At 40.8% G+C, this 15755-nt stretch overlaps 1 protein-coding gene, 1 non-coding gene and 2 pseudogenes across 2 annotated transcripts; 2 read left to right on the forward strand and 2 right to left on the reverse strand.

Moving 5' to 3' along the window:
- Positions 1 to 6219: 6219 nt before the first annotated feature.
- Positions 6220 to 13428, reverse strand: nucleolin (nucleolin multifunctional protein). Its single transcript, XM_088349795.1, has 16 exons — positions 13256 to 13428; positions 12284 to 12379; positions 11292 to 11406; positions 11096 to 11203; positions 10613 to 10855; positions 10288 to 10440; positions 10059 to 10142; positions 9839 to 9962; positions 9623 to 9759; positions 9423 to 9549; positions 9225 to 9361; positions 9011 to 9134; positions 8696 to 8841; positions 7878 to 8004; positions 7248 to 7561; positions 6220 to 6897 (listed from the first exon to the last, which is right to left on the reverse strand). Exons 1-16 carry the CDS (start codon positions 13271 to 13273, stop codon positions 6830 to 6832), a joined length of 2121 nt encoding a protein of 706 aa, XP_088205921.1. The 5' UTR covers positions 13274 to 13428; the 3' UTR covers positions 6220 to 6829.
- On the reverse strand, positions 10926 to 11063 carry LOC148355254 (small nucleolar RNA SNORA57). Its single transcript, XR_015852364.1, has one exon. It is a non-coding gene; the product is annotated as a small nucleolar RNA SNORA57 (small nucleolar RNA).
- A 355-nt stretch (positions 13429 to 13783) lies between the features above and the next one.
- On the forward strand, positions 13784 to 13873 carry LOC148355255 (U2 spliceosomal RNA; annotated as a pseudogene).
- A 337-nt stretch (positions 13874 to 14210) lies between these two features.
- On the forward strand, positions 14211 to 14367 carry LOC148355256 (U2 spliceosomal RNA; annotated as a pseudogene).
- The last annotated feature ends 1388 nt before the right edge of the window (positions 14368 to 15755 follow it).

Consider the following 15755-nt stretch of genomic DNA (forward strand, 5'->3'; position numbering starts at 1 on the left):
GTGAATACATACATACTACTCCTTGTAATCACTTTACCATTGCCAATATTTAGCTCCTCGACCTTCTTCTAAGGCAGTGTCTAGAGGCTAATGCTGCAAAAATTTGTGTACGAAATATTTACCAGTATATAAGTGCCTCGTGGCCAAAACTATCAAAGAGAAATACTCTCTACCTCAGGTATCCAGACTCAATCTTCAAGGCCTGAGGTAGACATTTGTATGGACGAAGCAGCTCAGCATGGGATTTGTTTGCCAGGTTTTGTTTTGCAGATGCCCTTAATGTAAAACTGGGTTTCCTTTGTTGCTTTATAGGCCTGGCAGGCCTCCACTCATTATTGCTTAAGTTGAACATTTTGTTGTTGAATATTTTGCAATTGTGTTTTTTTGTCTAGCCATGACCACCAGGCATGGCGAGGTTTCTGTGTAAAAAACATTTAATTTGATTAATATTTAAATTCAAGTTAGACCTGTATCTGGGAATGAAAACTCTAAAAGGGAGCCACACTACCAGTATGTTGTTTGTAATTTTCAATCGAATCGGTATTGCAATGGTCCTTACACTAAAAACCGAGTCAGGTGGCGATCTACCCCATTCTACTGGATACAATAAATAAACACAATGTGGGCTACACGTGAAACGATATACTTGACATGATAGAAAGTTTACATTATAACACTGTACTAAACAATCACTGGTACGATTATGTAAAATGTTAATTTAAGAGTCGTGTGGGTTACTTATTTTGGGGTGTTTGTTTAATTTAAAGCATGAAATGTTTCATGACCACTGTGTTGGGAGAAGATGTTTATTCAGTGAAATTGTATACAGTACATGAATGTGAATATGGGAATAAATGTCCTCTTTTTGGTCCCAGCATTTTTTCGTCTTCGTCTACATCCGATATCTTTGTGGGAAATATACAACAGATAATACGATAACAGTGTAAATTGTTGACACTTTATTTGAGATTTAAGTCAAGTCATGTTTATTTGTATAGCCTTTAATCACAAGGAGCCTCAAAGAGCTGCACAGACCACAGTCTATGGCAAACTACAGACTATTATTACACCACCCCCTGATCTAAAACCTACATGAGAGCAAGGAAAAACTCAAAAACCTCTACATGGGGAAAATGAAGAAAACTTGAGAAGGGACCGCACATGAGGTAATTCCCCCTCCAGGATGACCAGGCTGCAATGGATGTTGCAATAACTAATAATACGCAGATATCGTCAAAAGGAAATATAGGTCATTCATAAGCTATAGAATAGAAGTGTGTTTAAAGCCTAGATTTAAACATTTCCACTGAGGCAACTACTTTAAAAGTAAATGGTACATTTATATTGTTTTTCCGAAGTAGACAGTGACGTGCAGTCAGGGAAGGCAGGTGAAGCTGTGCCTCAGCTAGCATCATGGTAATACAAAATTAAAAATATATTGTTGTTTTTATTCAGTGTTGAAGTATTTTTTCATTTAACTACAATTTTTAGATTCTTTATTTTGGCAAATCTCTGAATTTGCGCATTATTTGAATATTGTTAAAACAAATAGTATACAAGATATTGCTGTGCTGAGTGTCTGCAGCTGCAGAGCGAGGCACGCAATTCTCTTGCTCATATGATGACAATTACAAAAGTCGAGAAAAAAAAAAAAGAAATCGAGCAATGTTCAGTTTTTTTATTGTCAATGTTGACCGTTCCGTGGTTATTTATGGAACATTGAAGCCATCTGCTGGAGACTTGCAGTAACAGCAAGTTGGAGATTCTGTTTCTTTATAATCTAAGAACCACTTTCACTTAAAAATGGCGCTCTAATTGCTACTACTAGAAAAGGAAAAAAAAATTGATCCATTCCGATATCTGATTTTCAATGTTAGGTAGCGCTGTAAAATCAAAACTTGATTGCAATCAAGAGGTCGCAGGTTTGATTCCCGGCTCCTCTGTGTTATATGTCGAAGTGTCCTTGCGCAAGACACTGAATCCTTAATGCCCCTGATAGCAGGTAGTTACCTTGCATGGCTGACTCTGCTATCGGTTAGTTAGTGTGTAAAAGGGAAAAGTGTGCTTTGGGAGGTCTTGAAAAGCGCTATAAAAATGCAGACCATTTAGATTGATTTTCATAAAAATTGGAATTGAATTATATTTGAGATGAAAAAAAAGTTGAAGTTAATCATTTTACACTTATTTAATCATCTGATCTAGAAATGACAATTGTCAGGGCATTCGTTTATCAAATTTGTGGACTCTAAAACTGCATGGTAAGAAGGGATATTTTCAACATCAAATACGAAGGTGAGAGGGATTCTGGGTTAATCGAAATTGTTTATGATGGAACAATGTTAATGCCCAAATTCTGCACACATTTTCAGACGTTGGACGTGTAAAGGATTATTGTCTCGAACGAAAACGGCATTTTAAACTCCTAGTTAGCGGCAGAATATTTACATACCGCAGACCAAATTGCATCCTGTGTAAATTTGCCACACAAGTGTCGCTATTTGGCTTGACTGAAGAAGCTTGCTGACCACTAGGATATTGTTGACATGCTCAGGAGGAATCTTTAGATGTCTGCCTGATGGGTTGCCTGGAGGCCACCGTGGTTCTTCACACCACTAAACAAACTATTCTCAAAGAGCCAACAAATGGCTAACTTTGGTTATGTTTACATGCGGGACATAGCGTTGGGTTAGTCCTCACATTTTCGGATTACTTCTGCATGTTATACTGATTGGATTGAATCAACCACTATCTTCACTCTGTGATTTTCTTTTTCTCCTTTGTTGGTATCGCAAAGAACTGTGAACTTGACGTATAGACACACGAATGTTACACAAATACAACCATCATATAAAAGAAATATTTTTTACATAACATGAGCCTCACCTAAAGTGAACTGACGTCATGTTCAGACATCTTGCTGCTGCGGGTGCCTTAGATTTCTAAGAGTAGTGCGGTTTTTGTTTCTTAGTTTTTAAAAAAAAAAATAATTCTTCCTTGTGCTTTTTTAACACTCGTTTTTTAGTTGCAATACCCCATATGGTGACGTCCAGTGCTCAAGCAATAATGTCCCTCATCTGACCATTGTTCATTCACAACATTTTGTAGTAAGTTTAATTAAAATTGATGGGCTATTTTGATATCAAATGGTCCTTTTCTTGACAAAAAGATTTATCTGCACTTCCTGTGTAGGCTCGGAATTCACAACTGTGAGCAATCACTGACTTGTCGCATAATTTAACAAGTCAAATATGTTGGAAAGACATTGGTGTCTATGATACATGGTACCTTAATGTGTCTTTTACAAGTAGACATCAGCGGTAGAGTGCTAAGGAGACAAGGAGTCTCAAATGGCTGCACAGACCACGGATGATTGCAAACCACAGACTATAATTATACCATACCCTGATCGAAAAGCTACATGAGAGCAAGGAAAAACTCAAAAACCTCAACATGAGGAAAATGAAGAAACCTTAAGAAGGGACCACACATGAGGTACTCTCCCTTCCAGGATGTTGCAATAACAAATAATATACAGATATTGTCAATTTGAAATATAGGTGTTTTAAACCTAGATTTAAACAGTTCCACTGAGGTTGCAGATCGAATCTCAGGGGGGCAGAGCATTCCACAACATCGGGGCCCGAATAGACAACGCTCTCGGATCTGCGGTTCTCTTCTTGGCTCTTGGAATCACTAGACCAGCATTTTCAGAGCGAAGGCGCCGGAACAGAACATGACAGTCTTATCTGAGATACACAATGTTACAACCGTACCCGGTACCGGGCAGTTGTAAAAATGCTAGTGGACAGTTGTAACGGCATGATTTATTAATTAGAAATGAGCTTCAAATAGTCCAACATTTGAAGATCTCTTGAATATACACTGTATAAGAATACGAGACCAAAAGAGCATGGAATTGAACAAAATGCTTGTCATCCCTTTATATGAACACAATACCTTATCGGTCAACAAGCAGTTGTGGAGGCAAATTTCTAGCAATTGGAAACACTGTACCCAATTTTGTTTGTCCTTGCATTCTTCCATACGGACTTTAAAGTCTTCACATGATTTTGAGGGTTTGGGTCTTCCCCCCCTTCCTTGTTCTCATTTCTCATGAACTGAGAAAGACTTGTGAAGACTTTTTGCACTGGGTGGTCACTTATTATCCCTCTGAGAATTTCACTCTGTACCTTCTTTCTCTTGCTTTTGACATTTTTTCTTGGTACTGTTTTCGGTTGAAAATTTGAGCTGCAGCATGAGAAAGCTAGCTGGGCCATGCTGGTCTGCAGAGTTTACAGGTAAGCCATTTGGTTAGCAGAGTTGGGACTTTATTCGTTTTTCATTGTCCTCTAAGCATGCAAGAAAAAAAAGAGCAGAACCATTTAAGGACATAGCACATATAGAAAAAGTATCAGTGCAGTGGTGGAAATATGCCATTCACTCCACTTACTGGGACGGTTAATCTTTGGATGTTAACAATCCCCATACTTGTCAGCTATAAAGCTAACATTTTCTCGATGCGGTTGTTAGCCATCATGAAAAGAAAATAATGTGGACATTAGAGCCATGTGCCAGAAACTTGCCAATAGTTAGCATATTAGACTTGGGGGAAGAAAAGTGAGAAAAAGCTCGAAATCTTACCTGAATTTTTTTAGTACCATAGAATTGAGCCAATCATCAAACGTCTTGGGTGAGGACCAAATAGAAAAGGGAATATCCTTGACCAACGGCTTCAAACTCAATTGGTCAACTTTGACCTTTAAAACTGTTCTAACAGTGCCCAATATCCCCTATGCAAGGGTTTTTCCCCAATTATGGCCTTTTTATGCCTCCATAGATGGTGTAGCTTGAAGAGCATTGAGAATAGAATTGTCGTAAGTGGTTTAGTTCTCTACACTAAACTACCCTCTAGTGACAGAGTTTGGAACAAACAATTTAATCCTTTTACGATATACCGATTAAAACGTGCACTCCCCAGGCAATAGCAACTCAAATTACTGAAAATATTCAGCGACAATCTAAAAATTCAAAATACCTCGTTCACAGGTTGAAGTTTTACTGTTAACACGTAAATATATCATCTCTGGAATAAGCCCGTCATTCAAAATAATTAGATTTTATAATTGAATAGCAGCTTGTAATTAGGTTGGACGGCCAACTGTTAGAGCCTAGAGCAGGGGTCGGGAACCTATGGCTCGCGTGCCATATATGGCTATGAGTACCTGTGGCTCGGAGACAAATTTGATTGCATGCAAATTTTCTCCATCTCGTCCAAAACGCAAGCTGTTAATCCTGTTCAAAGACTCGCAAAGCCAAACCAAAGCTCACACAAGGGTTGTGCTTGGCAGTATATATAGGGCACGTTTTTCACTACAATTTACAGTCAAGGTGTTGCACGAAAAAAAAAAAAAAAAAACTCGTTCTGGCTGTAGATCGCTAAAGAATCCGTTGTATAAAACCTCACTATATTATCTGTCTTCAGTGTTCAGATACCTTATAATGAATCCACAGAACACACTGTAAATACGCCAAAACACCGGAAGAGAACTTATTTGATTGGGTGAGTGGGAGGGATGGGTGGAGCTAAGCAAAAAGTGCAAGCACTCCCTCCCATCTCTCGCCCTACGCCGTCTGCGCCATAGATAAGCACATCAGGCTCCCTGTTTGCAGAATGTTGTGTGACGTTTTTACAAAATAACTGCTTACATCTGGTTTTGAAACCAATATGTGTGAAAAAAAGGGTCAAAATGAGTTTAACCCATCTTGAGTAATTGCAAGAAAGACACAAGTTTAAAGTGGTATGTTTGTTGATTTTGGGACACGGGCTCTGGCATTATTCTCTTTTCATAATTTTTATCAAATCAAAAATAAATGTGCTAAAGACTAAGCTTTTGTCTGTGGCGCGGGTTTAGCAATTTAGTAAATTTGTCTCATAATATATGGTGTGGCTCTTTCCCAAAATAAAATTAATATATTTTGCTTTTATGGCTCTTCTAGTCAAAAAGGTTCCCGACCCCTGGCCTAGAGAAACTGCATTCTTCAATCCGCATGGAAATATCCTGTCCATGGGGAAAAACTGCGTTGAAACAAGGTCGTTTAAGATGAGATCTCACACAAGCTGGTAAGACTTGTCTCAAAAGGTGTAAGAACTTGCTCAAGATCGAGTAAGACCACATACGTCCAACCACATAATTGACACACAAACTCAAATGAGCACAATTTGAAAAATCACCTTTAAGGTTTATTCAAGACAATTAAATTCTCAGGTGGGAAACAGTTAACACACACTACAAATATGTTACATAATTCTGAGGTGCAGTTCATTCTCCAACTTGGACACATCTTGATAAACATCACCGTAACACCACTCTTCAGCACGCAAATCTTAACAAAATATGCTTTACATAGAACATTAAGACGAAAGAAAACTAAAAGAAAAATGTGGATAAAGAATTTTTTTACAAAAATGGTAAAACAAATCTACTGTATTAATTTACACATGTATCGGAGAAAATTCGTCTCAGCTTTCACAGCAAACTTGTTGTCAGACCATTCCTTTTATAGAGGACAAGGGAGCAGGTGTATATTCCGGACATTCAGCACTCAAGCCAACGGTCAAATGTGTCGTCATGGCAAATGAAGGTGGGTAAAAGCTGAACGTTTCGAGTTACACGGACTAAAATTGCCCGTTTTACAGTTAAATATATAATCAAAGTTGCTTTCTGGAATGTCCAAAAGCTCTGAAAAAATGATGAAACCAGAGTCCATTCAAGAAGTAAAAAACAAAAAAAAAACAAAAAAAAAAAACACTTAAAAAAATGACTAAAATTTAGTCATCAAACTTTATTTTTTTCCCCTGGGGCCTGCCTCCAAATCCGCCACCACCACCTCGGCCACCTAAAAACAAACATTTTAGTCAGCACATGAATATTTGATCATAGAGTACAGTGCTACCTCTTTATACGCACACCAAGAAAAAAAAAAGCAGATTTCAGTTTTATAAAAACTCCCAGAGGCTACCACGAGAGACTTCACTGCCTATTGCCAACAGAGTTTGCAAGACCTAGAATAAAACCTTTTCTGTAAATATTTGAGAACTTCTACGTTGTTACAGTAGCTTTAACTTTAAGTGCTACTGCTGACTGAGACGGACAGTTAAGAGCTATTTAAGAGTCATAGCATGAGCACAATCACGGAAAGACGCAAGCATGAAGAGGTAAAACTTGAAATAAAACTTATCCATTTACCTCCAAATCCACCACGTCCACGGCCGCCCCCACGAGGACCACCTCTTCCCCTGCCACCGAAGCCGCCGCCGAAGCCGCCACCACGGCCAAAACCGCCTCGTCCTCCCCTGCCGCCACGGCCGCCTCCGTAACCACCGCCGCCGCCGTAACCACCGCCTCCGTAGCCTCCTCCGCCGCGACCACCACGGAAACCGCCTTCACCCTTTGGCTTGGCATAGTCCAGAGTCACCTTCATACCATCCACTTCACCCTCCTCCATGGCTTCCTTAGCTGCTTTGCAGTCATCTTCGTTATCGAAGTCCACAAAGCCAAAACTGCATGGGAAACATAACCTTTTTACTTGACTGCCAACATTTCATATAAACGGCGCACAGAATCAAGAATGTAGGTTTAAGTTTGCACAAAAAATAAAGTACCCTCTTTGTGTAATGATTGATCAATTGAAATGTCAATGATCACAATTGCATAACACATCCAGGTGGATAGGATTTGGTAGGTTTTTTTCGGCCAAGTTGGGGCTTTAATTCAGTTCATATCCCAAAACACAGTACATACATATGTGGCCATTAAAAAAAAAAAATAAACAGCCACCCCCAATAAAAAAAACGACAATATTGGCATTTTACGTACCATTTGGAAGCACCTGTTTCCCTGTCTGTGACAATCCTTGCACTCACTGAGCTTTCAAATGCACCTTTGAGGGTTTGATCTGTGGTTTCATCTGAGAGACCCTTGACAAACAAAGTCTTTGTTGGACCTGGGAACAGAAACGGTAAGTGGTCAGCCTCGTTTGAAATTAAAATCAAGAGCAGCAACAAGTTGACGGGATCAGTACTTGACTATCTTTGAACTCATCAGAGTTTCAGAATACCAAGTTTTCATCACATCTGACCAAAAACAAGGCGTAGGCTGATAAACTGATCCATGGTTTAATAAATAACTATTGCAGGGTAAAATAATGACTGTAAACTGATTTTTTTTTAAAGCCAGAAACAGAGTGAGTGGGAGCTAAACTCACATTTAAAAAGCAAAAACAAATTGACTTGTAATCTCAAATTTGCTCACTTAACTGCATTTTAAATTAAATCAAAAAGGCTTAACTTCAGTGGCTTTGCCCTGAAAGGTTAAAATCCATCTACTTTTTCTGCATTTGCCCATACTTAACATGTGTTAACCATAGCTGCTTTTGTCTTATGTGTCAACTCGCGTTTTCAGTTCAGTATAGCCATCTACCGTTAAGAGTTTAATAGAACAAAAACAGGTCCGTGACAAAGCAGATGGAGAACTGTTTCTAAACCATGAGTAACGATAATTGTTAAAAAAATAAACCTGTATTCTGTCATTAAAGATTGGCCAACCCATAATTTTTTTTTTTACAGAACTGCCTCATAGGATTGATTTTAGACTCCCTACGATGTTATCAGCCCATACTCTAAGAGCAAACTTACCTGAACTTCCCCTGCCTCCTTCTTGCCGACCAGAGCTGTTTGAAGAGAACTCAAGCCGGACTGAGCGCCCGTCAATCTCTGTGTGGTTCAGCGTTTCCATAGCTTCTTTTGCATCTTCAACACTCTCAAACTCCAAAAAGGCAAACCTGTAGAAGAGATGAATGAGGACCACATGTTTGGAGATGTTAAACAGCAGACGTGGACATTAAACTTGTGCATATTAAACAAAATTACAAGCAGCTATGAGAGAAGGTACAAACCGGACGGTAAAAAAAAAGAAATAAAATTAAAAAAAGAAAAGAAAAGACAACACACCCTTTTGCTCTGCCGTCTCTCTGTGGGATTCTTATTGAGACTGCTTTCTCAAATGTGGACTGCAAGGAGTCTTCTGTGGCGTTGTATGACAGGTTGTTCACCACTAACGTTTTGCTGGCCGCAACTGCACAAGAAAACGTGGGTTAAGACTACCAAGTGGATGCCCAAGTGAACATTTCAACGAAAGTAGTGAACTCTGTTTTGGTACATTTACCTGCAAACTGCCCCCCTTTCTGGCTTTTTTCTCCCACATAGTCTATCACAATGGACCTCCCCTGAACATCAGAACCCTGTGCATCTTCCAACATCTTCTCTGCCTCGGCCTCAGTCTTGAATTCAATGTAGGCGATTCTGAAAAAGACGACAGTTAATGGTTGCATTGAATCGACATTGACTTCATTCATCAACTTACCCTCTGCCACTCCCATTTAAGCCAAGTGGTACTCTGATATCAACCGCATCTTCAAAAACCTCCTTCAGGTCATCTGCAGTGGCTGCAAAGGGGAGGTTTTTCACGAAAAGCGTCCGCGAATCCCTCTCTGAAAAAACATATCAACCGTGTAAAACACAAGATGGCATTCCCCCCGTTAGGTAGTTGTACACCAATACTACCTTTCTTTGAGTCCTGGGAGCCTTCCTTAGTCCTGGCCTTGTCAAGTTTTATTTCCTGTCCCATGACCTTTTTGCCGTTGAGTTCAAGGGCCTTTTGCATGTCCTCCTCAGATGAAAATTCAACATAGCCAAATTTCCTGTTCGAAACGATAATTATATGTGATGCTGGATTCAAAACACAACCCTTCACAAACTGGACGTGAATTAAAAAATTACCTTGATGCTCCTAAGCGAACTTCAAGAACTTCAATGTCATTTTTGGCAAAGAATTTCCTCATGGCATCTTTGAGTTCATCAAAGTCCTTGTTTGAGTTCAAGTTGCCAGCAAATAGACAGAAACCTTCAGACCAAGACAGGAAATCCACATCAGCAGATGGAAAGACATGAGTGTATGCGAGTCAATCATCAATAAACACGCAACTACCCGTCCCTTTACCTTCGCCATCCGATTTTGCTTTTTTGGCAGGCGGTGTGTCTTTTTTGCTGTCGGCCTTTCTCTTAGCAGGGGTCGCTGGAGCATCTGTCAATAAATAATTATTGAACAATTTAACACATAATCCCACGGCTGTATGGAATATAAATGCAATTTACCGCATTGTGTTACTGAAATTGACACTTGAACCTTCCAATATTCATATCTATTTTGCTCCACATTGTAAATTCACCTTCCGCGTCATCGTCATCCTCCTCGTCATCCTCATCATCATCTTCCTCCTCGTCATCGTCGTCCTCCTCCTCAGACTCTTCCTTAGCTTTTACCATGCCAGCCTTCTTTGCTTTGGTTGGGGCAGGTGCAGTGTCCATTTCCTCTTCAGATTCTGATCAATATCAGATACATGTTAGGTCAGAGACAAAGTTGTTGCATAAGACAAAAACACATGTCACATAATAAAGCATCAGAAAACATAAGTTGACATCATACTATTTCAGTATTAAGTCCCTAATTGTCATCATCTGCAAAAACCAACAGTTCCCATCCATCAGTCGTACCCTCATCATCTTCCTCTTCATCATCATCGTCCTCATCCTCCTCGACTGAGGCAGCTTTAGCATTTGGTTTCGCAGCTTTTTTAGCAGCCTTCTTTGGAGGGGGGGCCTCTTCCTCAGACTCATCTTCATCTTCCTCATCGTCTGAGGGTTCCTTGGCAGGTTTGGCCTTGACCTGCTTGGCAGGTGTCTTCACATGAGCCTTGGCTGATTTTTTGGGTGGTGGTGGCTCCTCTTCAGAATCATCTAGAGACAGAACAAACAAAATCACCCATTTTCACGTCATGCAAAAGGATTAACTGCCCAGAAATATTCTCCATGTCACAGCGATTGAGGATAGAACTGGTGGACATTGAAACACACCAGTACCGAAGACATAGCACCGTTTTTCACTCTTCCTCCGTACATTACACACACATGAACTGGTAATCGCGTGTGTGCCAAGAAATGGAGGTTTTGTTAGAAGTAAACCATTGTACGACATACCATCGTCATCGTCTTCTTCGTCATCATCATCAGACTCCTGGGGTGGTGGGGGTTTTGCCACCCCCTTGGCTGCTTTTTTGGGAGGTGGGGCCTTCTCTTCTTCAGAATCTGTAGAATGAAATTGGATTAAAGTTAACAAAAGTTTTAATTACTATTTTTAACTAAGTGCATCACGTGTTTGCCCAAGACCACTGACCAGATTCTTCCTCGTCTTCCATCTGTTCTTTCTTGGCAGCTTTGCCATTCTTGGCATTAGCCTTGGGAGTAGCTTTGGCTTGTGTAGCTTTCTTTACCACCTTGGGTGGGGGAACCTGCAAAACATTACAGGACATGTAATCATTACAACTCTAGAAGAGCCGCCATGCTCAACGGCATCAAAGCTACTTTGGCAAGTGACAAACACAGAAAATCAAACCATAAAGTCAGGGTCTTCAACCGTATTCAAACCAAGAGTTATTTTTGTTCAGTGCCATTTAATGCAAAGGGCAACCAAGTCCGATATACATTTGTAAAACACCATTTTATTTTGTTACTGCCAAGCCATTTATTGGAAGTAGGGTTGAGTAGACTCACCAAGGGCTGCACAATTAGTCGAAATCCAATAGACTATGCAATGGATCGTGTAGTCACACAACACTACATTTTCCCCCCAGAATTTGGTGAGCTAACCCTAACCAAGTGCCTCAGAAGAGTTTACTGTTAAAAATAAATGCGACACTGGTCTTAAAATCATGATTCCCCCCCAAACTCAATCGCTATAAACCATTCTATGAGAAAATTGACCGGCACAAAGCTATTTAAGGATGGGTCAGAGGGTACCTCAGCCGTACTTAGGGGGCACAACGTTGGAGACCCCATGTAGATGATGATCTGCATTTTATATAGCACCATGCACTTAAAATATGGCAGACGACGAGTAAATATAAGCCATTAGGTGACGAGGAAAGGAGTCAGAAGAAATAGCTATTTGTGCATGCTAGCACATTTGAACTTCGCAATCAAGTACTTGGACGAGTGCAGTGAATATAGAAGGGCTGGCATATAACAGGGCGCAGATCAAAGTCAAGTGATAGTTTGCAACCTTGAGTTAATATCAAATTTACCGCTCGGCCATTATATTAGTTTCATTCAAGTATCAAGTATTGATATCAAAAGCGCAAATACCACAATTGTGAAAACATGGCATACCTCATCCTCTTCACTTTCTTCTTCTTCACTGGATTCTTCCACATCTTTTGGAGGCGGGGGTGCTTTTTTCTTCTGGTTGGTTTGTTTAGTCGCTGCCTGAAAATACACGCAACACAATGAATATTGAAATGTGCATACTTCGTCCACGTATTTTGGGGGCAATCGCTGTTTTATTTACACCTAAATTGATATAAATGTCAATTAATTCCCACAGAAACTAGGCTATGACTTAACGATTTCGTATTTTATTACATAATTTATAAATTCAAGGGTAAAACTCTTGAGTTATAAATCTGGCAACGTGCTCTGCCTCGTGTGCTACGGTGGGGGTGGCGCAAAACCCACGTGTTGCCGCACCGAAATGCGTGTTAGCATACATGCTAACGATACATTAGTAATGTAAATCACAACATAGCGAGGATTACGCCTGGTCCGATTTTCAAAGACAAATAAGCGGTTTAAAATGTATATCCCAATAGTCTGCGAAAAATTAACGTGAGACTTCGCGACGCACGACACCACAATGAGTCGAACGCTTCACTATGGTTTAACTAACCTCGTGGGAAACGCGATTGTTGGGAATTTCTCTTTAGACTATTAAAAACCATCTCGAAACTTATACATCAAATCGGCATCTTAAGGTGAAACATCGTGGCGAGAACGCGCACGAATGGCCATTTTGAGACGCTAACTCTTAGCGGGCCGCGTTAGCAGCCATCACTGAGGCAACATGGCCGCTCGGGATTTAAGAATATGAGCTGGTTATACGGTTATTTCATCACACTTGCGGTTCGGCGTTTACTATAAATTTAACCCAATCATATATTTAATATCAGGAATAATACCCAAAACACTACACATTTGATTTAAAGCGGCACTAAATCACTGAGGCCTAGTGCGCGGAGCTCATCTACTTAAGCCTGAAACGCTAAGAAAACGTTTAGACATCAAAATGACTACGGCTGTTCTTACCTTCGCTAACTTCACCATTGTTCTGCCGTCTTTTTCAATGAAATGGACGTTGTAATAAAGGAAAAAGTCTGCAAAAAAAACTGCTGCATGCACGTGGTTATGACTACACGATAGGGGACTTGGGCAAGAAAGACAGAGAAAGGGACGTGCTCGTACTCTTTTGCTAAGCGCGTTCACGCGAAATCGTGCAACGTGACTGTTTGGACCAATCAGAAAGGATATTCTTTGAATCTTCTAGACACGCCTTTAAACTGATTTTGCCTTTAAAACTTATTTTTTTTAGTCCACGCACATTTTAAATGGTCAAATTTGAAAAGAAAATTTGAGATTATTCGTTTGCATGCGAAGCGGTATCCATAACAATTTTTCTCCACGCTGCATTTACGGCAAGGGGCAGTAAAGATGGTAAATGGCCTGCATTTATATAGCGCTTTTCAAGTCAATGAAGACTTCCCAAGCGCTTTACAATGTGCTTCACACTGACCTGAGAGTCTAGATGTGTCGGCATGCGACAGTCGGGTCAGTACCTTTGATTTTTGCAATCCGGAGATGGAATAAGAGCTTGCTCTGTCCACTCCACGCATCGGCCCGGTATTGCAGTACCTCCGGGAACGGTGCATTCGCAATGATCGCAGCAAGGCTTTAGGGCTAGGACCTTAGCTTGGCCTTTTGGCTGAGAGTAAGTGTCCCGGCTCCTAGGCTCTGTAGCGTATTATGAACTGACCGATAACGGATAATGGATAATAAATAACGAAGATAGAACAATAACCCTTAAAAACCCCAAAACCCCATACAGTAAGAGTCCCGGCTCCTAGGCTTTGTAGCGTATTATGAACTGACCGATAACGGATAATGGAAAATTAATAACGAAGATAGAACAATAACCCTTAAAAACCCCATACGGCCCGGTATTTGGCCTAGCAGTTAGCACTTCATTTTGAATAAATCTTTCGCTATAGTTGCTGGGCAATGGCGCTAATGACTAAGCTAGTGATTGTTGAGCTGAGTACTTTATGCTGATTTTTGCTATCCGGAGATGGAATAATAGCTTACTCTGTCCACTCCACGCATCGGCCCGGTATTGCAGTACCTCCGGGAACGGTGCATTCGCAATGATCTTAGCAAGGCATTGAGGCTAGGACCTTAGCTCGGCCTTTTGGCTGAGAGTAAGTGTCTTGGCTCCTTGGCTTTGTAGCGTATCATGAACTGACCGATAACAGATAATGGATAATTAATAAAGAAAATAGAACAATAACCCTCAAAAAATCCCCCCCCATTCACACACACTCACACACCAATAGCAGACGTGCAGCCATGCAAGGCACCAACCTGCTTACTGGGGGCATTAGGGATTCAGTGTCTTGCCCAAGGACACTTCGACATATAACACGGAGCAGCCGGGAATCGAACCTGCAATCTCCTGATCCCAAGACGAGCGCTCTACCTCCTGAGCTAATGCCGATAAACACAAACGGGAGCATTCCCCCATATTTGTCTCGGATTTCTCACTTTGGGATTCAAATTCGTAATCCTCATTTAAAGGGGGGAATTTTGCGATGCTGAGTACATCCATACATCCATTATCTGCACCTCTTATCCTCAGTAGGGTCGCGGGGGTGCTGGGGCCCATCCCATCTATTTTCAGGCAGTGAGCAGAGGACACCCTTAACTGCTTGCCAGCCAGTCACAGGGCACACAGAGACAAAAAAAACTCACCCGCTCAGTAAAGGGACAATTTGGATTTTGATCAGGGGACGGTGTAATAATAGTCTGTAGTTTGCAATGATCTGTGGTCTGTGCAGCCTTTTGAGACTCCTTGTGAGTAAGGGCTGTACAAATAAACATGACTTGACTTGACTGGCCAATTATCTTGACATGCATGTTTTTGGAATGTTGGAGGAAATCGGAGTGCCCAGAGGAAACCAATTCAAGCGCAGGAACAACCCTCAAACTCTGCACAGGACGGCTGGTAGTTGGATTTGAACCCATGACCTCAGAACTGTGCCGTGGACACATTAACCACTTATCTGCCGTGCCGCCCATTCCTGAGTACAGTGATCACTTTTAAAGGGACTGTGTGTATTAGTTAGCTCCTACTAATGTATAATGTGATACTAAAACATTCAGAATTAAGTCGTATTTTTGTCCCCCAGTGTGGGATGATGCCGTATACCAGGGGTAGGGAACCTATGGCTCGGAGCCATATATGGCTCTTTTCATGAGTACATATGGCCCCGAAATAAAATGTAACTATTGCACATTTCTCTGTGGTGTTCCAAAGTCAAGTGATTTCATCTCGATTTTGGTCCATATAAAGCCGAAGCAACTTAATGCAGAAGTTTGATTAGAAACCATTTAAACTGATGAATAAAAACGCTGGCAAACGACTTTGATTGGGTGAGCAGCACAGGTGGGCGGATCCCTGCACACAGCGCAAGGCACTTCCTTTGCTCTCTCTGGCTCAGTGCAGTCTACACCGAAAGTGAATATGACAATATGC

Source organism: Urocampus carinirostris, chromosome 12, assembly GCF_059441175.1.
Source record: "Urocampus carinirostris isolate Australia breed hairy pipefish chromosome 12, RoL_Ucar_1.0, whole genome shotgun sequence".
NCBI lineage: Eukaryota > Metazoa > Chordata > Actinopteri > Syngnathiformes > Syngnathidae > Urocampus > Urocampus carinirostris.

Excerpts from the sequence above, each read along its gene's own strand:
- nucleolin (XM_088349795.1), bottom strand. Across the intron at positions 10,856-11,095 it reads CGAAGAAGACGATGACGATG|ATGATTCTGAAGAGGAGCCA; the intron begins GTATGTCGTACA and ends TTCTGTCTCTAG. Across the intron at positions 9,550-9,622 it reads CTCCCAGGACTCAAAGAAAG|AGAGGGATTCGCGGACGCTT; the intron begins GTAGTATTGGTG and ends ATGTTTTTTCAG.